The sequence below is a fragment of the Trichosurus vulpecula genome, chromosome 4, assembly GCF_011100635.1.
Source record: "Trichosurus vulpecula isolate mTriVul1 chromosome 4, mTriVul1.pri, whole genome shotgun sequence".
Lineage (NCBI taxonomy): Eukaryota > Metazoa > Chordata > Mammalia > Diprotodontia > Phalangeridae > Trichosurus > Trichosurus vulpecula.
The window spans coordinates 124419276-124445631 of NC_050576.1; the positions used below are offsets into that span (position 1 = coordinate 124419276).

Below are 26356 nucleotides of genomic sequence, written 5' to 3' on the forward strand. Positions count from 1 at the left end.
AATTAGGCTAGCAGTAACCAATAAATTGGGTCAATGGCCTCTCCTGATGACCAAAGACCTTAAGGAAGGGCTCATCAACCTTAATATAGTTTTGGTGAATATGGAGTTGTGTAAGGGGGAAGGCAATATGATTGATTACAAGGTAAAAAGCATCCTGGGGGTGGGGACAACATGATTGGTTACATCAGGAGGAGCGGGTTAACACTCATAAGGGGTTAGCAACTACCCCTCTCAGTCTTAGAGGAATGTCTGTTTGATTTATGGGACCCATCTGCATCCCAAGGCTATTGATAGTGGACCAGGGATAGCGTTCTCCCTGGCTCCTAGGAGAGAGATAGAAGCTTCCTTAATTGTAGGAGGGCAGGCAAGGATGAGTCATGTATTTCTTAGAGCTACCTTCGGCACTCAAAGATAACACCAGATGTCTTGGTACTTTCCTAGGAGCCGAAGGTATTATAGATAACTGTTTTTCCCATCAATTATAACTTTAAGCTAACTCAGAGGGAAGTTAAACTTCTGTGACTAAGAAATGTTCATTGTTTGAGTCCACTTACAAGGTTAGAGATAGTGGACCACACTCCCTGGTGTCTACCTGCATCTTTCAAGGGCAGCAGATTTCCTTAAGGCAAGAATAGTGATTAGTAGAACTAGATTTCTAAACTTAACTCATAGGGCAGCTAGGTGGCCCAGCGAGTAAAGCACTGGCCCTGGAGTCAGGAGGACCTGAGTTCAAATGTGACCTCAGACACCTGAAACACTCACTAGCTGTGTGACCTTGGGCAAGTCACTTAACCCCAACTGCCCTGCCTTCCCCCTTCCAAAAAAAAAGACAAAAAAAATAAACTTAACTCATTACAGGCCAGCTGAATTTCTGAACTAAGCTGAGGCAAAGAACCATGACTTAGGCAGTTATTTAGGGGAGAAAAATCAATTAGTTGTAAACAGGAGCAATAAAACATATACAAAATCAATTTAATTTCTTCAGTACCCTAAGAGCTAAGTTAATATCATTAATCACAGAATTTCAGAGCTTAAAAAAATCTTAGAATATTACTAGAACTCAGAGAAGGAACAGATTACTAAGGGTGAAGGTAAGACTTCCTTCAGAAGAAGTGAGAAATAACCATTTTCTTTCAGAAAGGATGGGATTAAATAAATTGAAAGAGGAGCTAGGGAAGGGCATTCCCAGCAACAGGAACAAAGACACAGATTCTCAACATCTACACAAACAAAGGCAACATTTCTTAAACCCATTCTTTATTTCCCTTCACACAATTGCCTCCTTAATTTAGGCCCTTATCACTTCTCACTTGGGCTAGTGTTGAAACCACATAATTAAATGACCTTCCCCCATCCTATTCAAAGGAATCCATCTTCCAAATCAATGCCTGTGTAACTTTCCTAATTCACCATGCAGATCATTAAAAATTCTCCTGCTCAAAGACTTTTATCGGTTCCCTATTACCTAACTAAATGAAGTACAAACACTTTAAGCAGGCATTCAGGGCCTTCCTTTATGTGGTCCTAGTTGACCGTTACAAACATTTCGTGCAGTCCACAATGCAGCCAAACTGGACTATTTGCTACCCACTGTACCTATCATGCCCTCCTCAACTCTATCCCCCCAGATGAATGCTTGAAGAGTATTTAGAACTCTTAGGAGTTTGAGTCGATTTAGAATATTCCTAGGAGAAATCCTGATTGGAAATTCTGTACACTCTTTAAAAGAATGACAAAATCCTAGAGTTGAAAGGGATAACAGAGGCCAACTAGCCAAGGTATTCTTAATGCGGGGCCCAGGAACTGGGATAGGAAAAAATACCTCTTTATCTTCACTAACTTTGGAGTTCCTTTGTAATGTTATGTATTTTATTTATACATTTAAAAACAGTATTGTGAGAAGGTCTATAGTCAAATCACAGATAATTAAAGAAATACAAATTTAGGCAACTCTGATGTTTCTCCTCATAAGTGTAAGATTGGCAACATTAACAGGCGTGAATTGACCAAGTTATTTTGGAAAGCAATTTGAAACTTCTATACCTCTAAAGTTACTAAACTGTGCATATTCTTTGACCCAGCTACATTGGACCACTACTAGGCCTGTACCCCAAAGAGATCCATTTCCATAATACCCTCCTTTCTGAAGAAGGGAAGGAGGTGCATTTTCTTAACTTCTTTGGGACCATGTTTGGTCATAATAATTCCATATGGTTCAATTTTGGTTTTACCATTTTGTCCAGTTACATTGTTAGTCATTTTCCTGGTTCTAATTACTTCACCTTATATTAGTTTATATAAATCTTCTCATGCTTCTCTGAATTCTTCATATCATTATTTCTTATGGCACAGAAATTCATAACACTAATGTTTCACAACTTACTTAGTCATTCACCAAACAATGGGCTAGCCAGCAGGTCTTCCTAACAGATGATAGTTCTTAACTAAATTGTGACTATAATGCTTCATCATGGTACAAAGGTGACCCTGAGTTCTCAAAGGCTATGCCAGTGAACACGAGCTCTGGAAGATTCTATATTGTTGTAACTGTTCAAATATCATTTCAACATCAGACCAGCCTGGCTACGTTGGGGAGGTTCCTCAGGGGAAAAATTAGTCTGCGAGTAATGAATTTTTGGAGTCACTGTAACTCAGAGATACAAGTTACCTGGGTCCATGTACCGTCTAGTTTTTGTATGTATATCCCCAGCATCTCGCATAGTGCCTGGCACAAAGTGTTTAGTAACTATTTGTTGACCTATTGACGAGACCGTATATTTTAGATACAGAAGGGGCTCTGATCCGTATTGGTGAAGGGAGTTAAATTCCATAGGTTTTGAATTATTTTAATGCCTCCTCATTGCCCCTCTATCTATGATATTATCTATGATAATGTTTAGATCATGATATTAGATAATAGATATTATCTATGATAATCATAATATCTATGATATTTCTATGTTCCACTCAGGCATCATATTCCAGAAGGTCATTTGACTCTTTGCATTTTATTACTCATATTCTATGTATTTGTATATATGAGTCTATAAGCACTACTACTGTCCCTTGGATATTTTCTCTGAGTTAACAGTCCTCATCCTATATTATAAAAGATACTCTGTGGAATAAGCCTTAGTAATTGTCTCTGGGATTTTTTTCCCCTTCCCATCACGTTTTCAATTTAAAATCTTTTTTAATTAGATCTATAAGCTTTCTTATACTCAATCAATCAACATTTATTAAGCACTTACTAGATTCTAGATGCTGGGGATACAAATACAAAGGATGGAATACTCTTTACTCTGATGTAACATAATTCTAACAGAGGAGACAAGTACATATGTAAGGATATTCAGAAAAAAAGTATAAAGAGAATAAATACAAGCAAGTACAAGGTAGTCTGGGAAAGACGGTACTAGCAGTTGGATAGATCAGGAAAAGCTTCATATAGAAGACTTGAACTGAGTTTGGAAGGAAAAAAAGATTTTATGAATGAATGAGTGAGCAAGTAAATGAATGAATGAAAAGCTTTACTACATACACATAACTGTACTAAGTTCTAGGAGTACCATAGAAATGTTCCTGTTTTAAAGGAGCTCACATTCTAATAGGAGACATAGCACAAAATAGGAGATTTTAGCTGCAAATCAGAGAGCCACTTCCTGTGGTCCTTAGGGTACATCAGCAAAGCAGATGGTAATTCTCTTCCTTGGTGTCATTTCTATTGATAAGACCATATCCGTTTCTGACATTGAACCAGGCGATAAGGAACATCTTTTCTGGGTTGTCCTTAGCTATGAAGGCTGAGGAGGCAGAGACTGTAATACCAGCAGAAGTAGTCACTAGGCTGCTAGGGTTATTGCCCTGGATTGTGGCTGCCTGGTGGGGCTGTGCTAGAACTAGGGTTGGTTGTCTGGGGCAGGGAGAGCACTGCCATTACTGGGGTTCTTGAGTTTACCTGACAAGAGATGGCAGCTGGTTAGAAGTATGAGGCAAAAGGGGGGGGGGTGTACTGAATTCCAGGGATAGGGGACAACTAGAGCAAAGCATGAAGGCAATGCCATGTGGGAGGAAAAGAAAAAAAGCTCAGTTTGGCTAGACTACAGAAGGGAGAATGAGTCTAATGAGTCTAGAAAGATAGGTTGGGGGCAGATTGTGAAGGGCTTTAAGAACTAAATGGAGGATTTTGTATTTATTCTAGAGGCAAAAGGGAATCTCTGGAATTTATTGAGTAAGGCAGTAACACAGTCATATCTTTGCTTAAGGAAAGTCACATTGGCAGCAGCATGTGGGATGGCCTGAAGCTGGCGAGAGACTTAAGGCAGAGAGACCAAGTAGGGAGCCATTACAATAGCCTAGGTGACAAGTAAATGAGGACTGAACCAAAGGGCTGGCTATGTGTGTAGAGAGAAACGGTAGAATGTGAAAGATATGATTAAGCATATAAATAGCAGTGGTGATTTTTTAAAGTCCCTGAAATCTCTAAGGTTTTCAAATTTCTGAATGAATGAATAAATGAATGATGCATTTATTAAGCATTTACCTCATGCAAAGCACTATGCTAGGTGCTGGTTTTATATACATATATATATATATATATGGAAAAGTAAGACAGCCCTGGCTCTCAAGGAGCTCACTTTCTAATGCGATAGATTACTCATGTTGAAGGTGCCTACTACTTTATAGAGATACTTCAGGTGTTATTATTTGCTCCCACAAGAATCACACCTTGTGGACCAGGATATTGGTGGAATTGAGGAGGTGTAAGTTAATTTCCCACCATGCTATACAGAATTATTGCAAGTAAGGAAGTTATAGTGCGGACCTAGGGGTAGTTTCAGTTGACTCTGCCCCCAGATGAATTGATCTGCGACCCAACTGCAGAACCTTTGGGCAAGAAGAATGTAAAAGTAGTTTTTTGGACTTTGATGGGGAACTCAAGACCTCAGGAGCCTCCTTGCCAATTGCTTTTAGCCTACTTTCTGCAGCTTTTATCTGCCTTGTCCTCCTAGACTGCTTCTTAACCACATTGAGAACTGCTTTTGCAAAAAAATACATGAATATATGTGTATATATGCACAAATATATACAATGGAATATGTGTATATGTGTATTATATGTATATATATGTGTACTATATACACACTATATATGTATTATTATTGTTATTATTATTATTATTATTAAATGGATTGTTTGTTGGAATCCTCAGGCTCTGAGTGATCCAGATGTGGAACAAACTTGACCCACCAGAGATGGCTATTGGTCATTAGGTATAATAAGTCTAAGGAGACTCTCCATGATATACCAGATACCCACTCAGAAAGATAAAATAACTCCTAATTATTCGTGTTGGGTTACCAAACAGCCAGCTCAGCATCCTTGAACAGGGAGTCACCAATCTCCTTGACTCATCTGTTTTTCCTGTAACTAGTAGAAAATGTACTTTCCCTCCAGGTGCCACCTCAGGATCCTTACCATAATGTCATGAGGCATGGAAAACTTCTAATCTCTTCAGAAAATACAATTCCATTCTCTGTGGGAGAACCTGGAACTGACTAAGCTCCATTTTCCTTTTCTTCCACTCTTCAGACTTCAGATTATATATGAATTCTCCTCTGCCCCTTCAGATTCTTCCCCCTGCCCTCTTTCTTCTTAAAGCACTCCTTGTATGCTTTAAAGGAATACTTAATTCTCCTTCAAAATCTGATGAATGTTCCTCCGGCCTTTTATCTTTGCCTCTAGCCAGGAGTCCAACTGATGTGTAGTTGTCGCTTGGCACTGGCAGAAACATGTCAGGTCACTGAAATATTTGTTGCATCCTCCATGTTGGCTGAACGATATCTTCAGTCTTATATAGCTCTTACTGATTGGCCAAGAACGTTTGCTGTGTTAGGTAGTTCCTGAGGGAATCATTTATATAGGGCACACTTCCCAATGTTTTCTCAGGCTTTTTGCCTTATCTGGCGCTCACTTGCCTTTGATCTACAATTGGCATATTCCTGGCACTAAAATGAATATTAATTGTTGTTAGCTATTATCTCAAAGGTCTTTTGAAGAAAGGGTAATCAATTTCCAAGAATTAATAAATGTTTTCTAAACTACATCAAGACCGTATATTGCTTTTGGGGAGGATTCCCCAAAAAAGAGGAAAGGGGTAGCTGAATTACTCTTCAGTCTTATTGGAGTAGAAGGGTCATGTAATGGAGTTTTGTTGTGGTTCAGTCATTTCAGTCATTTCAGTCATGCCCAATTCTTCGTGACCCCATTTGGGGTTTTCTTGGCAAAGATACTGGAGTGGTTTGCTATTTTCTTCTCTAACTCATTTTGCAGATGAGGAAACTGAAGCAAACAGTACCCACTGTCACACAACTAGTAAGGATCTGATGCCAGATTGGAACTCAGGAAGATGAATCTTCCTGATTCCAGACCAGGTGCTCTCTCCACCGTGTCACATAGCCACCTGTGTAATGGAATAGTCAAGTGTAATTTTTGGAAAGTATGTAAAAGGCAGACTATGGAAGGACATGAATATTAATATTGAGTTTTGACTCAGCATAAGTGATTGGGAAAACATTGAAAATTTTTGAGCAGTGGGATGATATTTGTAAAGAAATGTTTAAGGAAGTTTATCTTGGAAACTGATTTCAGGATTGGAATGGAGAGAGATATTTTAAGATTATTATAGGGTTCAGAAGTGAAGTGGCAAGGGATTGAAGTAAGGCAGTAACAGTGAAAATACAAAGAGATAGATTTAGGAGGCATTACAATTGATAGGTCTTGGGGATTAGATGTGAGGTAAAAGAAGTTAAGGACTAGTTAAGGATGGCTGTGGGGTATCGAGCCTTTGTTACTGGGAAAATGATAGTATCAATGACAGAAATAAGAAAATCGCTAATAGAGGGAATTGAATCTTAGGAAAAAGTGAGTTCAGATTCAATGACGCTGAAAATTTAGATGGAAATACCAATGAAGCAGCTGGAGCTTCAGGATTGAGAACAGGTAACAGTGTGGATTTCATCATTAGGAGGTCAAGGGTAATCTTATGATGGGGATGAAAGCCAGATTGTAAGGGGTTGTGGAGTAAGTAGATCTTAGGGTAATATGGGCAGCATGTATCGATTATGTTCAGAGAAATTTGATGGTGAAAGGGAGTTGGCAGATGGAAATTGACACAGGAAAGTTGCAGGGTGGAGGAAGGGTTAAGATAAAGAACCAGTACTAAGGAAACACCAAAGAGATGAGAGAGAGAGAGAGATAAAGAGAGAGAGAGAGAGAGAGACAGAGACAGAGAGACAGAGAGAGAGAGAGAGACAGAGAGAGAGAAAGACAGAGAGAGAGAGAGAGACAGAGAGACAGAGAGAGAGGATAATTAATTTACAAATTATAGATTCACTTTATCCAACCTCATCATCTTAAAGATGAGGAAACTGAGGCTAATCCAGGTTAAGTGACTTGCCCAACATCACACTGGTAGTAAGGAGCAAAGGCAGAATTTGATCCCAAGCCCATCGAATTCAAATCTAGTATTATTTCCTGCACACCAAATCTATAATAGGTTCCACAAGTGGAGACATTTTGTAAAGATTGCAAGCTCATTGCAAGCCTGGGCTACACTCTAGTTAGAGACTTAAGAAATACAAAGAAACAATGAACATGACAGTAACATTTTGTACACGTATGTGTCCATTTGTCTCATATACTAAGAGGGAAAACTAAGTGGAACAGATACGTCTAAGAGGGCATATTAAGGAATCATGGATTGATTAGAGGTAAGTGGTAAGGAACAGTGTGGATTCAAACATGATGCCTAGATATTGAGACAAAGAACAGAAAAAGAAAAGCTGGGAAGAGCAACCACTTAAGTCGAGAGGAAGAAGACAGCTTTTTGACAGAGGGTGGCAAATAGAAATAGTTGCCATCAAATAATAGAGAGGTTGGTGAACATAGAGGGGATAATTTTAAGGGCATGGGTTGGACAAGATGGTCCATTCCAACTCTGAAATTACATGATTCTGTATGACTGGGAAGAGAGGCAGCCGATGGCTCAGCAGATAGAGCACTGGGCCTGGCGTCAGGAAAGGCTGAGTTCAAACCCAGCCTCATTCGATTCCTAGCTGTGTGATCCTGGGCAAGTCATCTAACCTCTGACAAAATGGATCCACTAGAGAAAGAAAGGGCAAATTGCTCCAGTATCTTTGCCCCAAAAAAACCAAAATGGAGTCACAAAAGGTCTGACACGACTGAAATGACTGAACAACAACAAATGACTGGGCAAAAGACATTGGATTTGGTAAGAGATTGGTCATAATCTACAAAGAGCAATTTCACACAGCTCCCTCCCCTCTTTGCAGAGATGGGAAATTATGAGTATGAAATACTGGATTATGACATGTTGACTGATTTTCTTAAGGGCGAGGGACAGGAATTGGACCTGTGGCTTTCCCGAATGCTGAGAACTCCATCATGAGGAAACTCCCTTCACTGATGCAGGTTGGCACCCTCTCTGAAATTTAGAATGTTAGGGAGTTACACAGAGCACCAAACTGCCCAGGGTCCTACAGTCAGTATGATTCAGAGATAGAGCTTGAGCACGGGTAATCCAAGGGCTCCAAAGGCAACTCTATTCATTTTACCACATAATCTCTCTCACTGCTTTTGCTAAATTGCTCTCTTTTCTTTCATTTTTTTTCCCCTCAAGCAGTAGCTTACTGACTAGGGAAAGAATAAGGGATGTTTTTCAGAAATGAAAAGAAAATATAAACCCCCCCCAAAAATCAACAAAAATAAGAAAAATCAAAATTTTAAAGGCAGTTTCAGTGTCTTTGTGTCTAACCCAGTGCCTATCATAGTGCTTTACACATAGCAATAACCCTTTAATAAGTGTGTTAAATTGAATTGTTCAACAACAGCCTGAGGCTGTAAGCTAGTTTCCATTTACCCTCCTCTTTTTATCCAAAAAGGTTTACCTTTAGCTTTCTGAACCTTGTCTATCTTAGCTAATTTTCAATAAAATTTTCTGTAGGAAATAAACCAAAAAAGAAAGTTACACATTGTAGTCAGTGTCTACAGCATTACATGGAGCAGCTAGGTTGTCCAGTGGATATGAGTACTGGATTTGGAGTCAGAAAGACTCATCTTCCTGAGTTCAAATCTGGCCTCAGACACTTCCTAGCTGTGTGACCCTGGGCAAGTCGCTTAACTCTGCAGATAAAGATCTGCAAAATGAGCTGAAGAAGGAAATGGCAAACCACTCCAATATGCCAAGAAAACCCCAAATGGGGTCATGGAGAGTAGGACAAGACTGAGAAATGATTTAACACCAACAACTTAACAACAAAACATCATTACATATCCCAAGAATGAATCTTTTAAAAACAGGCATCATATTGTGTTTCATCCTATTGACCCTAGAGGGCAGAACCCAGAGTAGCATGTGGAAGTTGCAGTGAGGCCAACTTAGCTTTCTTAACAATTGTTGTGGTTGTTCAGTGGTGTCTGACTTTTTGTGACCTTGTATGGGTTGTTTGTTTTTTTTTGTTTGTTTTGTTTTTTTTTTTGGCAAAGATACTGGAGTCGTTTGCCATTTCCTTCTCCAGTAAATTAAGGCAAACAGAGGTTAAATGACTTGTCCAGGGTCATTTACTCATACTAATCAGTAACTGAGGCTGAATTTGAGCTCAGGTCTTCCTGACTCCAAGCCCAGTGCTGCAGCTACTGAGCCACCTCGATGCCCTAACTAATAATTAAAGCTGTCCAAAAGTGGAATGGGCTGTATTTGAAGGTGGCAGTTTCCCTCTCAGTGGAGATTTTCAAGCTGACTGGATTGGCCACTTGTTAGGAATGTTGTAGAAAGGATTTTTGTTTAAATTTGGGTTGGACCAGATGACCTCTGAGGTCCTTTCCAGTTCTGAAATTCTCTGATTTTGTGTGATAAATATCACAAATAGAGTTTGCCAAAGCAACAAGTCAACAGTGTTGAAAAAAATGCATTGCTGAGATTGCAGATCATTCTCCTATTACTACATCTGACAGCCTGGCCAGGTCTGTGAAAGTACTTTCACCCTAAGTGGGAGGGTAAATATTTGAAAAAAATTGGAAACAAAAGGAAATTAATTTTTAAAAATGTAAAGCTTTACAAAGTTTAAAAGAAAGGGCCCTTTCCATTGGAAGTACATTTCAAAGTCCATTTAGGGAGCGAGCCAGCTTAGTCATATTGCTACACAAGGCAAAAAGAATCACTCATAATGGAGAGGTAAGCAGCAAAAGACAGTAGAAAATTGTATCAAGTTGAAAAGAAAAGCCAATCTGCATTAGGGTGTCTGCCTAACCTCAAATCAAGGAAGCACCTCTGTCAATCTAGGAGAAGCAGATCCAGAGCTGAAAAGTTACAAAGAAAGAAGAAGCAGATGTTGAAAACCAAATAAATCCAGCTTAATGAAAACTAGACCACTTAAGAAGAGTGAACAAGTTGTATTGTCCCAGAAATCGGGAGGAGGTTGTAGGTGGTAAGACCTCTCCTAGGGGATAGTGCTCCCTGACTCTGCTTTTGAACTTTGAACCTGTTGTGTATTCTGCTCCCTCTCCTACTCATTTTTTCCTTTTTTAACTCTACGTTTCACTTTTGTCCAAACTGTAATGAAACCTAGTTGAGCCATTTAAAACTCACTCATTTCCATCTTTTCTTTCATTAAAGCTAGATATTCAGAAGGTCCACTTCAGCTGGGTATCATCCAAACCTCCTAGACTCTGTCGTCGATTGATTTTCATGTCGCCTGGCTCTAGCTGCTCAGTTTCCCTCCTATCAGTTACCCAGAGATACCTAATGTCTGAATAGAATGTGCAATATCTCTGTTCTCAGCTTTTTTGAAACTTTGGTGAGACTAATAACTTCTTGATTTTTCTCTCATCACAGTCATCCAAATTTAATTAATTCCAGTTCCCTTTGCCAGATGTGTATAGTAGAATGGGGGAAGAGCCACATGGAAAAAAGAATGAAAATATAGAGTGAGAACCACTACAGATCTGCTAACCAAAGTTTTTATTTTTAAATATAAAAAAAATCCAGAGGACTCTACAGGATTTGGAATGCTAGACCAAAAGATACCATCAATTATTTTGTTTAAATACTATACTGAAAAATATAAAATATAATGGATAATAATTGGAACCAAAATATTAAAGTCAAAACACACAACCCAACTTTATGTTATTAGCCATAAACTACAAAAATGGCAAGAATATATGCTATCACTTGTAATCACTCTTTGTGTCAGTTTTGCTTAACTGTTTTTTTGGTGGTTGTGGCAGAGAGGCAGTTGTGCCTATGTGTTTGTTGGGATGTGTCTGCTGTGTCCAAAAAAAAAAAGTACCAGTAAAATAACATTTTAAAAACCAATGTACCATAGTGGGGTTCTAGTAATATTGAAATTCTTCCTCATCCCCAGTCTTTGTTTTAAAGATAATGTCTAACAGTGGGGGCTAATCAATGCTAATATCATATTCCTTTATTTTTATGAGAAAAGTAAAGTGGAGGAATCTGTCAGTTTAAGAGATTCATCTGGCCCAGATGTTTACTCTTCACTTGAGACTTATTTTGTGGGGACAGGGAAGGGAAGGAGATGGACATTGAAATAGATAACTGAAAACATCACAAACATGAGACTAGAGAGAAGAATAACAAGAATCTAGATGTGGTGTTTCTAATAAAAATAACCCCATCCCCTTCTAAAAAAAAATTTGGTATAATTGTGAAAAGTTTACATCAGACACTGGATTATTCCTTTACAGATCATTTAGCTTTTAATAAAAACCAATGCCAATATAGCTCAGAATATAAAAAGAGAAAATGAAATATGGGAACTAGACCTCTAGATCAATTCTTCCTATCACCACAGTCCTTAATTGTTTTGACTAATTTACATGGAATGGATCAAAGGAAGATGAATAATATTTTCTTTTGCCTTATACCCTAGGCTGCTCCAGGAGAACCAAGGCTCGGGGGACCCATATGGTTTGCTCAGCATGAGCCGGTCAAAGGCTAGGATAAAAAATGAGCCTTGTGTCTTTTACTGTTATCTTAACATGGGAATAAAAATGGGAAAACACTCCTTCAAAAATGAGCACTTTGATAAAAACAAGTCCAATATTTTGGCCTTTTCTAATAAATGGGTCACAGGTGTCTAAGCATCACCATGTTATTTTCCATGTTTTTCCATGTCTGTTTTATCTTTTGTAGCATGAGGACTTTGGTAATTTTCTTTTGTTATTTATAGGTACATGGATGTTAATAAACTATTTTAAGAAAAAAGATAAAACTAGAACCAATGTAAAACAGGTGAGATAAATCAGAAATGCGTTCATGAATATCCTATTGACACTTCTGTAATTGATTCTGTTCATAGGTCTTGGCCAACTGTTCTTGCCTTGCTTCAATTCTAACATAGGACCAGATGTCATGTTATATTTTCACATAATGGCCTATGTAGTCAGATACAAAATCTTCAGTTAATCAGTGGTTGCTCTTCACAAAAGAGTCATAGCCACCACTCTAGTCTATTAATGTGTCGATTTAGTCACTTAAAAATTTATTGAACATCTACAGGGTGTCCCTAAAAGCTGGACACACAGGCAAAAATTTTCAACAACACTGTATTTATTTAAGTGGAATATTAACAGGCCTTAGCCCCCTTGACTTCTTTTTCTGGGGTATGCTAAAGGAGAAGGTGTACTCAATGAAAATCACAGCTGCAACACACTTGATCGAATGCATAAAGAGTAAATGTACTAAAATTGACAGCAATGTGGAGTTACTGCATTGAGTTCACATGAATCTTGCAAAGCTCATCAACCTTTGCATCACAAATGATGGAAATAATATTGAAAATGTTATTTGTTAATATTCCAATTAAATAAAATGTTGAAAACTTCATTCATTTCATTTCAAAATATGTGTTTTTGCCTCTGTGTCCAGACTTTAGGAACACCCTGTAGTATGTAAAAAGCATTGTGTTAAGCTCTTGAGGGATACAGAGATATACAAGAGACAATTTTTGCTCTCAAAACTTTACAATCTAATTTAATTATGCTTTCATTTTGGGGGAAGAATGTACTTCATTCTAACTCTTACCTAGCATACATGATTGCAAAGCTCTCCCAAGGAAATTGTAGTCCATCGTTTACACATTCTCTTCCCTTATTCCAATCCAACTGATCCTTCTAACTTCTTTTTCCTTTTGCTCTCAGTTTTGCAAATCCTACATTCTATGTCAAACACCACTAAAAGAGTTATACTGTTAGTGTGCCTTTAGAATGTACACAACTTAAGGACAGGATACACAGCAAAATAGAGGTTCTCCAGTTTATCCTGTATGTACTTGTATGTTTGCATGTTGCCTCCCCCGTTAGAATTTGAGTTCCTTGAGGTCAGGGATTATTTTTGCCTTTCTTTGTAATGCTTAGCATAGGGCCTAGCACATAGTAAGCATTTAACAAATGCTTATTAATTGACTGATTCGCAGGGCCTAGCATGCTGTAAGAAAATACAGTTTTCCAATAGGCAAATTGAGATAGAGATTGGCTAAGGCAATAGCCCCTTATATTTATACAATCTGTCAGCATCCATGCCCATTCTCAAGTCCTATAAAATATACCTACCACAACAGTCTTAGGATGCAAGGTCCCAACAAATGAGAGAGGGCTGAACCATATGAAGCAAGAAGAAAACAAACTTACAGTTCTCAACATCCAGATGAGTACTTTAGAAAGAACCCAGACTAGGTCACCATGTTACTCAAAGGCTGCTATTGGTAGATTTGTTTTGTGAAACTTTCTCTTCTGCAAATAGCTTTAATTAAAAAAAACCTCCAGTGGCAAGAAAAATAAGATACACTGTTCAGAATGAAGACACTCTTAGATCTGTTGTTTTGTTCCAAGGTTTAGTACAATCTTCTTCTTTACAGATGATCTAATAAATGAGGTAGGTAGAACACTCTTCTCTACTTGAGTCTTTTTCAGAAAATCCACATACAAATAACATTTTTGTTTTCCTAGAATGGAACAGATCCAGGATGATGGATATATATTCAAATAGCCGTGAAGTTTACTAAATGGGAGGCCTCTTCATTTTTCCTCTTCCTTTGTACAAAATATTCTTAGGCATCTGCCAATCTTAACAATGTTTTCCCATTTGATTACGAGTGTTTGGAAGAGGGCAAAGGGAGCTTTATTTTTTTCTTTCGTTTTTTTCCTTTGGTCTCATACTTTTTAACCCAATTTCCAGAGATTGTTACTCTCTAAAATTCAACCATTGCCATTTCACATTTGAACAATGAATTTTTTAAAAAAGAAAGCTCTTTGATCTATGATCATTTTTCTTTTTTCAAAGGACTGACATTGCTTCTGAGGTTATCCTTCCCAGCTACCTATCCGAAGCTCCTGTATTTTGTCTGAAGGGGTTGGACTGGATGACAACTGGGATCCCTTCTAGCTCTAAATTCTATGATCTTAAGCATCAAAGAAGAGCCTAACATGCACTGACTACATAGTAGAGTGGAAAGCATCCAGGTTTGGAGTTAGAGGACTTCAGTTTGAATCCCTTCCCAGATTCAGCCTGTACGACTTTGGGCAGGTCACAACCTCTCTGGGACCCTGTTCCTATAAAATCTGTAAAATGAAGAGGCTGGACCAGATGGTCTCCTAGGTCCCTTCCTTGATCCTACGGAAATAGCCTGGTCTTATTCAATTCCCTAGGAAGTTGAGAATGAAAATTCTTCCCAGGTAAGACTTTTTCTTAATTTTTTTTAGATCAAAAAAAAAAAAGCCTAACATCCATAGGGCATAATTTTCCAGAGAGGATGATGGTAAGAAGCTGGGTAGGAACTCAGTCAGACACACAGCAACAAAATGAAGAGGTGCCACCCTTAGGCTATTTACCTGTTTCAATGTCTCCCTGGGCCCTGCGGGGAGTGCAGTAACAGCAGTCTAGAAAGACAACGTAGTTGAGCACATTGAAGAAGAGCCCAATAACCCCAGCAAGGAGGACAAGTAGGGCTTCTTCTGTCTTCTGTGGGTTGATATACCTCTTGATGGCTTCAACCAGGATGCTAAACATCAGGGCCACAGCAAAGATGGAGTTGCCAAATGCTCCCAGCACATCTGCGCGGGGCAAGCCATAAGTGTTCTTCTTGTTCTGTCTGATTGTGCTGGCTCGGACCCCAAACAAACCTATGATCATGGAAATGAGGTGAGAGAGGACGGCAAAGGCATCGGAGGCTAAGGAGAGGGAGTTGCCGATGTATGCTATGACTAGTTCCATCACAAATAGAAGCAGGCTCACCACACACATGAGAATCAGGCGACAGCTTCTCCCTGTGTAACGTCCCATGTTGTTGTCTTGGCTCTTCCACTTGGCTCCTTCTCCAATTCTCAGGAAGGTCTGGGCCCCAGTGGGAGCAGCTATAGATTTCTTGATTACAGCTCCAGGGATAACTCTCTCCTTCAGGCTTTCAGAGTTTGTCATATTTGGAAAGCACTTTTTATAGGCCCCAGTAAAGCAATAAAATGGTTTAAAGGGCAATTAGACAAGGGGACATCACGTGAGCCTCAATGGGGAAATGGACACACCTGGGGAACCCCTGGCTTCAGGTATAGTTCTGTTATTGAAAAACATCTATTGAGATGGAGAAAACTCCAAGTCATTAAAACCAGGTAGAAGTTCATCACTACTTGCTGCCTTCCCATCTTTGAAGCCACAACACGAGATGCAAGACTAGTTTAGCAAAACAAGATTCATCTAATATAAAAAACCTTCTTTTCTAACCTGTTTTGTAAATAATTTCAATGTTACTTGCTGCCCAGGTTGAGGAATTTGGGAGGAGATGGGGACTGAAGCAAGGGGCAATTGAAAGGTGAATGTCTAAGCGAAAGGTTTGCTTTCTGTTGACTTTCATCGACTCCTATTCTTAAACACTCTTCTTAAGTTCAAAGACAAATATTACATTACACACTCTCCCTGGGAAGATAAGATATACTTTCTATTGTTGGGGTTGGTGGTGGTAGAGAATTTGCTCTTCTAAGGTTCAATTGTCTAAATTCCTGTGGCCCCAAACAGACAGGGGAATACCCCCCAGTATTTGGGGACATGTTAACTTTTTAGAGTGAGGGATAGCAACTTCAGTAATTTTTTAATACTTCGAAAGTTTTTCTCCTGTATTTTGTATATTCATAAAAATCTTTTCTTAATCATTCTAACATGCTCCCATAAGTGGGGTGTATCAAATTTAAAGTAATAGTCTTGAAATTAATGGCACAAATTTAGAAATCCCTTTCACATTTAATAAACTGTGGATTCTTCTTCTCTGCTATTTCAAGTTAAGAATGTTTCTTTTAAGCCTATTCTGTCTCCCAGAAAAGATGGACTTTGAACAAAACTCAGCTATTTCTGAATCAGATTTACATTAACACCTCTCCGTCTAAGCTTTGCTGTCATTTAATTTCTTTTTATCATGTTTCTGTGATCTACAGGGGTAGGCATTTATTCTTCCTGGTGTGTAGCAATTGCAATTGAATCACACAGAGATTTACAAGAGGACAGAGATTATCTTACTGTTATCTCTCTTGGTCCCTACTACGTAGTGTAGCACCTTACAACTTTTGCAGTAGGTGCTGAGTAAATATTTGAACAAACAAATCCTTGCTAACATTAATGAGAAAGACAAATGTTATCAGGAGGCAAGAGTGTGGGTAGGGCAAAGTTAGAAGTCAGAAGACCTGGGTTCCTACTCCCAGTTTTGCTGCTGATTGTGAGTTTAACTCACTGCTCTGGGCCCATTTTCTCGCCTGTGAGATTAAAAGATTGGACTGGATGATCTCTAGGAATGTTGTCAGTCTTAACCTGATATGATTGACCTAGCTAAAGACAGGAATTTTATCTTAACTTCTATGCTCAGAATGCTTTTTTTAAAAAATTTAATACTGCTTCCTAAAAATGTAAACCATTAGAAGCCTGTCTTCAAAAGAACCTGACCAGCTAATGCCTATCCCTCATGCAGATAATAGCTTAACATGATTTCTAATCTTTTATTTGTATTTTTAAGAATTTGACTAACAATCTAAAAATTGGACAGTAGCCTGAATAATTTATTTTGGCACATCATAAATTTTCAATTCACATTTGATCAGTATTCCAAGTTTGACCTAAAACAGGCTGCAGGAAAAAGAATGCCAGCTAAAGAGTTGAGGGACCTGGGTTCAAAATTGAATTTTCAAACTTTTCTATGTGACCTTGAGAAAGTCCCCTCATGCTTTAGGAATCAACTTCCTCATCTGTAAAGTAAAGGCGAACTGAACTAGATTTATGGGACATAAGTTCTCTTTCAATTCTAAATCTGTGATCCTGTAACAGTCACAATGTGGAAAACATTGCATAAGCACAGCTACACACAAAACACAAGTCAACGTATTGGCTGCCCTCTCCCCCAAATGTTGCTGGACTGACTCTTTATTGACATTACTGACAATATGTTTAAGGGAGATGGGGAGGGGGTGGGGCAGGAGTCACATTAAAATGAATTTTAAGAATACTTTTTTTCCACAAAAACAATTTGAATAAGCTAAGTACCTATCAATGTTACATTTTATTACATTAATAGAAACAATCATATTTAATGCATTGACTCTGTCTATTGAGGAATACACACACCCACATACTCACACACCATGTTTATGGATATACCTTAAGTTACTTTTATTATTTTTTAATCTTTTAAAAAAATTTAGTATTTTACTTCTCCCCAGTTACATGCAAAAACATTTTTTAACATTCGTTTTTAGAATTTTGAGTTCCAAATTCTCTCCCTTTCTACCATCCTTCCCCTCCCTCCCCCCTGCCTTATTGGAAAGGCAAGCAATTTGATATAACACCTTAGTTATTTTAAGCTGATGGTATGAACGGAGTTTTCCTAACATCCCAGATTGATGGCATCAATTTATCTACATTTTGGTAATGCTTTCTACCAAGCTGCTCTTTATAATTGGAAACTCAGTGATAGCTGTCTCCAGATCCATCTGTAAGAACGCTCAGCCCTATCTTTAATCCCTGCTTCCCCATTCAGATATTGTTTATCATATTCCCTTTTCACATGACTTAGGATCTTAAGCTAAATTGGGTTGGGTAAAGACTCATCTGTAGCTCAACCAATAGTCAACATTTTTTTTGACATGACTGAAGTGAGTACAAGGCCAAAGGTAAATTTGGGAATAAGGTACCACCTGCTCCCCCCTCCAGACAAGAAGCTGCTGGCATCAAACCTTTGGTGTTGGTAACAAATAAAAATGTCAAGGTAGGAACAATATAGTTATACAGCAGAAGAGAAATATTAACAGCTCAGGTCAAAGATAAACAGTATGATCTCCCCAGACTTTCCACACCCAAAATACCAACCCCTTCCTTATTTACCATCTGCTCTCACTATGACTCTCAGAGATAAGCATGAAGACATCTTTGCATCTTCTCCTCCACCAATAGGTCAAATGACTATATGTAATTGTCTAGGCTAGTTCTTAGTTCTTCTGGGACCGTTAAGTTTCATGTCTTGCAGCTATACAACAATGGTGGAGTATTGGTTTTAAAAACAGGAGCCTCTGTCTTCAAAAGAAGCTTGGGGTTGTTAGAAGAGCTTTGCAACTTCCAGAAAGGTAACCCAGCCCACTCTTCTCCTGTCCAATTCTGAGTCCGACTTTTTGTCCATTCGTACTACCTGTTCCAGATGCATGGGGTGGTTGACCAACACTAAAAGTCATGCGTCTAACTGTATATTATGATTTTGGCAACATTCATTTTTTAAGGAACAAATGATCACAGCCAAGCAAAATAAATCCACGTTTGCCATGACCAAAAAATGTGTTTCATGTTGCACCCTGAGCCCGTCAGTCCTCTGTCAGTAACATGCTTCATCATTGGTCCTCTGGAGTTGGTCACTGTATTGAAGTCACATAACAGACACCATTCATCTGCTTGATCTTTCCTGATGCTCTGGAGCTTTTTTTCCCTTTAATTTCTTTTTAGCAATGAGGTCTGAAATTTCTTTACCACCATTAGGAATTTCTCTTCCCTCAGATATATTATGAATTAATGCTTCCAATATAAATCTCCTCTGTGTACACTTGGTCCAATCTAGCTGCTTTCCGTCTTACGTGATATTTCTGTCTTCCACATAAGCACATCTAGGACTCTCATGTTGAGTCCAATTGTAATGGTTTGATGGACCTCGCTGTTTAAGGTTCTTTTTTTTGGGGGGGTGGGGAGGCGGGCAGGACAATTGGGGTCAAGTGACTTGCCCAAGGTCACACAGCTAGTACATGTGTCAAGTGTCTGAGGCCAAATTTGAACTCAGGTCCTCCTGACTCCAGGACTGGTGCTCTACTCACTGCGCCACCTAGCTGCCCCAGACCTCACTGTTTAAAAGCGTCATAAACATTTTTGCAGATTTCCCCACCCATTTTTCATGTCATCATTCTTAGATTTTTATCCTTAAAGGTCTTCAGGATGACTTCTTACCAAGTACTCTTCAAGCTGATTTTACTTTTTACTGATTTTAAGCTGATTCTATTTTTGAAGTGATGCTACTCATCATCATTCATCCATTGTCTTTCTTCCTAAGATCTTATAAGTGAGTTTATTTCCTAAATCTGCTGCTTTTGGGCACCAACTGTGTGGTAAGCGGATACATCAGGCTTGCTGACCAAGATGTTTTTAGGCTTTTTAAAATCTCTATGTTGTGGCAATTGATTTATATTAAACTTCTGTGTAAGTGTTGATATCATTTGATTTCTGCTTGTATATTATGCATTTTTCATTATTACTTATTTAAATAGTTCAGGATTAACCTGTCTCAATTGCAGAGCATTTTTTTCTTCTCATTCAGCCTTTTACTGTCTGACCTTTGCTTTCAGAAGTCTGACTACACACAGGAAATTGATTGAGATGATCTCCACATCAGTAACATGTCTTTTGCTATATGACCAATTTCATTCTGGGGACATTATTCTGTGCTCACCATCTCGAATGCCTACTGATTCTTTTCTCAAGGAAAATATTCAGGCATGAAGATTTTGTAGTCTACAAGGCTTTGGGCACTCTCCTTCTTGAAACAATTCCTACTTCTTGAATCATACTTTCAAATACATTTCTTTCACAATTTTCATCAAAAATCTCACCAAACATCAAAATAAAATGTCCCACAAAATATCTTTATTTTTAAATGTAGAATAAAATCAATCAAGAACCATTCATTAAGCACCTACTATGTACAAGGTACGGTGCTAGGTGCTGGAGATTAAAAAAAAAAACAATTCCTACTCTTAAGGAATTTACATTTTAATCAACAACTCTACCACTATCTTTCTTTGCCTCTCCAAGGAACATTTGTGGACCATTCTTCCATTTAGTTGCCACTTCTTTTATTTTTGGTTTATCACAAAAATGTCAAGATTTACATGAATTGGCTCCATGAATAGTATGCCTATTTCTTGGTCTCGCATACAGAGAAATCAAAACAGCCAAGTTAGAGTTTATAGACAATTTAAAAACTTAAGTGTCTCTTAGCAACCCCTGCCCTATTTTCTGCCATTGGCATTGGAGAAGCAGAAAGGAGTTGCATAGGATGACATAATTTCTATTTTTTGTCTCATGGGATGAAAACATACTTAAAACTCCAGTCTTCCATGCCAATGCCTCATTGTAAGATGGAGGAAGTGCTAGTTCTCAAAGACATGTAAGTGGATTTTAGGGTGTGGATAGTACCACCATACTTCACAGGATCCGACTATGCAATGAAGCCGACAGACTACCTATTTTCTGAGGACCAATCTTGCTGTGTGTGGAAAGTCTCATCATCAGTAAGCCAGCAACTTGGCTATGAAAAGCTATGGAAACCCATAGGAAGTATAATGAATAAAAATCCTGCATAACAAATCTTCATTATTATGGTTATTTGGATAAATGTACAGACACTAAAGATTACTGAACCTTCAGAAGATGGCATTTTCAATTTGATACTTTCAGATACTAACAAACGAACACATTCTGCTCCTTACAGCATCCTTTATAATTAAAACATAAAAATTATGTCCCCTCCCCCCAAAAAACCTCCATAAATAAACCAGATTATTGTTACAATCTTTTCACATGATTCAGCATATTTTCTGCTTAGCATGAAATCTTATGTATCATTACCTGGCTTTATTCAGGTTAATTCATATTCATGTGACTCACTTCACTCATCTCTTCTTAAAACGCATGTTTGAGATTACTTTAAAGGCTTACCTAGGGAAGATGGATGAGGGCAGGAGATACCGCTATTAGTCTGAATGTTGCCATTATTCTTAATTCTCAGTGACATTACTTGTTAACAATTTCCAAAGGCCTATGAAGATTCGTATTTAGATGGATTCAGTTGAAACACCACAGTGGCTGTTGTGGCAGAGAAAGTAAACTTATCTCTTACTCCATTTTGAATTCAGACAGCAATGTTAACAATTCAACCAGAGATAATGGGCACAGTAATCCTGTGCCCTCAGAGCCATCTACAAAAGTCAAATTCTTGAATGATCCAAGCACCTGCTACGAAGGACTTATTAAATGTCCACTTAAATACTGTGTTTAAATTTCTAATTTCTCCATACAATTTTTCTCATAAAAAATAACACGCTCCAGATAAAAGCAAATATGAAGCAATGTTTGATCACAATACATATTTATTGTTAGAATTGTTTACAGAAAAGTCTTTATTACTGCTATTTTAAGAGTATAACGATTTCTCCACCTTGAACATTGTCTCTTATGACTCTGCTTTTGGAATTTTTATTTAAAAAGTCACAAAACTGATTATTTTTGAGAAGATATCAGTCTTATTTAAAAAAAAAAGTTTTAAGAAGCTCAGCAATAGCCATTTTCCCTAGTAACTGCGACCAAACAAGGTATATGCCTTGGCAGGCTTCTTGCCACAGATGCACTTAGTTCCAGGCTGCAGCTCACAGAGAGGTTTGAAGGGTATACAAAGGCTTTTTGCTCCCATGGATGGGGCGCCAGGTTCAAGATCTTGATCTCTGAAATAACAAAAAGAATTTCACTTGTTTGTTTTCATTTGTTCTGACAACTCAATTACTTTGAATTAGAATACACAAGTTTTTCACATCAAGTTTAAAATGTTCTTTATAGTTAATACAATAATGATCATATTAGAGCTCAACTTCATTCAAAAAATATTGATCTGGGTGTCTGCTAGGCAAAGCATTATGATAAGCTTTTGGGAGCTATGACTGAGGCACAGAATGAGTACGACAAAGACTTGTCCACAAGAAACTCACAATCTCGTAAGAGAGTTGAGACAAGTTACATATAACTGTAAAACAAAGTAGGATGTGATATGAGAGGCACAAATAAAGAGCCATGGAGATTCAGGGGGTCATTTTGCTCAAGAATGTTCAGGGAGATAAGCTAGATGCATTTCCAATAAGATCAGAGGTGAAACAAGGATGTCCATTATCACCCCTATTATTCAATCTGGTACTAGAAATGTTAGCTTTAGCAATAAGATAAGAAAAAGAAATTGAAGAAATTAGAATAGGCAAAGGAGAAACTAACTTATCACTCTTTCCAGATGATATGATGATATACCTAGAGAATCCTACAGAACCAAGTAAAAAACTACTTGAAACAATAAATAACTTAAGCAAAGTTGCAGGATATAAAATAAACCCACATAAATCCGTGGCATTCCTATATAATACTAACCAAGCCCAAAAGCAAGAGATAGAAAGAGAAATTCCATTTAAAGTTACTGTAGACACTATAAAATATTTAGCAGTCTATCTGACAAGAAAAACCCAGGAACTACATGAACGCAATTACAAAATGCTTCTCGCACAGATAAAGTCAGATCTAAATAAATGGAAAAACATCAGTTGCTTGTGGTTAGGCCGAGCTAATAAAAATGACAGTTTTACCTAAATTAATTTACCTATTTAGTGCCCTATCAAACTACCAAAAAATTATTTTATAGAGTTAGATAAAATAATAACAAAATTCATTTGGAAGAATAAAAGATCCAGAATATCAAGGGAATTAATTAAAAGAAATGCTAGGGAAGGTGGCCTAGCTATACCGGATATCAAACTGTATTACAAAGCAGCAATTATCAAAACTACTTGGTCCTGGCTAAGAAATAGAGTGGAGGATCAGTGGAATAGGTTAGGTACACAAGATACGGTAGTTAATATAATAATTTACTATTTCATAAACCCAAAGAGTCCAGCTTCTGGGATAAGAACTCACTATTTCACAAAAACTGTGGGAAAACTAAAAAACAGTATGGCAGATATTGGGCACAGACCAATATTTTACTCTATATACCAAAATAAAGTCAAAATGCGTTCACGATTAAGATATAAAGGCTAATGCTATAAGCAATTTGGGAAAGAAGGGAATAGTTTACCTGTCAGACTTATGGAAAAGGGAAGAATTTATGACTAAACAAGAGACAGAGGGCATTACAAAATGCAAAATGGATAATTTTGATTACATTAAATCCAAAAGTTTTTGTACAAACGAAGCCAATGCAACCAAGATTAGAAGGGAAGCAGAAAATTGGGAATTTTTACAAACAGTGTCTCTGATGAAGGCCTTATCTCTAAAATATACAGAGAACTGAGTCAAATTTATAAGAATACAAGTTATTCCCCAACTGAGAAATGGTCAAAGGATATGAATAGGCAGTTTTCAGAAGAAGACATCAAAGATATCTATAGTCATATGAAAAGTGCTCTAAATCACTATTTATTAGAGAAATGAAAATCAAAACAACTCCTAGGTACCACATCTCTCCTGTCAGATTGGCTAACATGTCGAAACAGGCAAATAATAAATGCTGGAGAAAATGTAGGAAAATTGGAACAATATTGCATTATTGGTGGAGTTGTGAACTGATCCGACCATTCTGGAGAGCAATTGGGAACTATGCCCAAAGAGCTATAAAAATATGCATATCCTTTGACCCAGCAATACCACTTCTAGGGCTGTATCCCAAAGAGATCACACAAGTGGGAAAAGGACCCATATGTACAAAAATATTTATAGCAGCTCTTTTTGTGGTGGCAAAGAACTGGAAATCAGGGGGATGCCCATCAACTGGGGAATGGCTAAACAACTATATGAATGTAATGGAATATTATTATGCTATAAGAAATGAGGAACAGGTGCACTTCATAGGAACTTGGAGAAACTTATATGATCTGACGATGAGTGAAGGGAGTAGAACCAGGACAACCTTGTAGACAACCACAGACACATTGATTCTGTGATGACTAACTTTGATAGACTTGACTCTTCTCAACAACGCAAGGTTCTAAGACAGCTCCAAATGACTCATGATGGAAAAGGCTATCCACATCCAGAGCAAGAATTATGGAATCTGAATGCAAATTGAAGCAAACTATTCGCTCTTTTTCTTTTTTCTTTTCTTTTTCGTTTTATTACATCTTTCTCATGGTTCATTTCATTGGTTATAATTCTTCTTTACAACTTGATTATTGGGAAAATAAGTTTAATGTGAAGGTATATGTAGAACCTATATCAGATCACATGCCGTCCTGGCAGGGGAGGGAGGAGAGAAAATTTGGAACTCAGAAACTTGTGGAACTGAGTGTTGCAAACTAAAAAAAATTAACTTAAAAAAAAATGAATGTTCAGGGAATGCTTCATAGAGGAGGTGGTACTTGAGATGGACATTAAAAAATAGACATGACTTCCAAGAGGTTTCTGTAAACTATGCTACTGATGATTCACTTGCTTCCTATTGCCTCTAGCATGATATGTAAACACTACTGTTTGCCTCTTAATAGAAGGACCAAGCAAATTTTGTGTCAATTGTCACAACTGGTCCTCTAGCATTAAAACTCTTCATAAGCTGGCTCATCTATCTTTCTAGCCACTCTAGTCTACTCCGAACTGGCCTGATATTCCTCCGACATTATAAACTCCTGTCTCCATACCTTTGTATAGGCTGGCCTGGGAACGTGGATTGCACTCCCTCCTCATCTTTTGCCCATCAGAATCTCTAGGTTTTTTTAAAGCTCAAGGGCCAGCTCCTATGAGATCTTTCCTAATTCCCCAAGCTACCAGTGCTTCACAACCCTACCTGAAACCACCACTGACTTTGTATTTTACATTTATTTATATGTGTTCATTTTGTTTCCCCAGATAGAATGTAAGCACCTTGAGGGCAAGGTTGTTTCATTTTTGCCTTTGTATTCTCTGAGCCTATCAGTATCTGGAAATTAGTAAGTGCTTAAATTCTCATTGACGGACTACTATATTATACATTATGGACTCAAACATAAATTTATAAAGTTGATATTTAAACCTCTGTTTAAAAAAAAAAACAGTGAGGGCACAGTCTTGTTCATCTGAAGTACTCATGACGTGTAAGTTCCAAGAAGCCAGTGTCAGTGTTTGCCTAGTGGTGTTATACATAAGTCAGAGCCTTAAACCTATTTTGCTGAAGTGAATCAGCATCATAAGAAAGCTTAAAATCAGATCCCAAACACACAAAAACATCTAACCCCAACAAGTGCTAAATCTGCATGAATTGATATTGAAGGAGAATGAATATTTAAAATCATTTCTAAGTCACTTGCGCTTTTAAGTTGTACTTATGAATAAGTTTACCTGGCAGTAGTTTTTTTGATCCAGTCTTCACAGTCAATTTCCCCACAGAAAGGAATCTGAGCAATCTAAGGTGGGGTATAGTGAAGAAAAAAAATGGTTATTTGCTGTGTTCCATAAAACATTTCATTTATGTTTGGTATTGAATCGCTTAAAACTATCAAGTAGTATTTCTCGACCTTGTTTTGGTTCTGACATCATCACAACCTGGCGTTATGCCACAATCAAGTTCACAACACCTTTATAATAAATTTGCTAGAACATACCAGGAAAGATATGAGGGAAGGGGAAGGTGGAGTGGAATGGGCCATGCCCCTTTTGTTTTCCCCCTCATCTAGAGAAACATATATATTCACATTCATACATGTAGTTGCCATTCTCGCTTTCTTTACAACAGTTACTACGACATACCATCAGATCAAAAACTGAAACTTGCCCCCTTTGTGTTGATATTTGGTAAATCATTAGCACCAACTCAAACAAAAAGGATTAAAAACTCTAACATTTACAAAAAGTATTGTTTACAATGAATTAGAAAAGGGGGAAGATCGGAGGAAGGCCAATCATATTTAATTATACAGCGACAGGAAAACTGTTCATGGTTTAGTTACAAATAATCCCTTCTTACAGAAA

The 26356-nt window shown here is 37.8% G+C and overlaps 2 protein-coding genes across 3 annotated transcripts in view; both read right to left on the reverse strand.

The window, feature by feature from the left end:
• Positions 1-15385, reverse strand: part of SLC30A10 (solute carrier family 30 member 10) — a 55488-nt gene extending 40103 nt beyond the window's left edge. Inside the window, exon 1 of the mRNA XM_036754477.1 lies at positions 14935-15385. Within this exon, the coding sequence (XP_036610372.1) occupies positions 14935-15385 (451 nt within the window). The remainder of the gene's footprint in view (positions 1-14934) is intronic.
• Positions 15386-21738: 6353 nt separating this feature from the next.
• The window catches only part of EPRS1 (glutamyl-prolyl-tRNA synthetase 1), a 67640-nt gene continuing 63022 nt past the window's right edge, over positions 21739-26356 (reverse strand). For both annotated transcript variants that reach the window (XM_036754244.1, XM_036754243.1), the window contains 2 exons: positions 25727-25791; positions 21739-22107 (listed from right to left, as the gene is read on the reverse strand). In XM_036754244.1, coding sequence (XP_036610139.1) covers positions 21957-22107; positions 25727-25791 — 216 coding nt within the window. In that variant the 3' untranslated portion in view covers positions 21739-21956. The remainder of the gene's footprint in view (positions 22108-25726; positions 25792-26356) is intronic.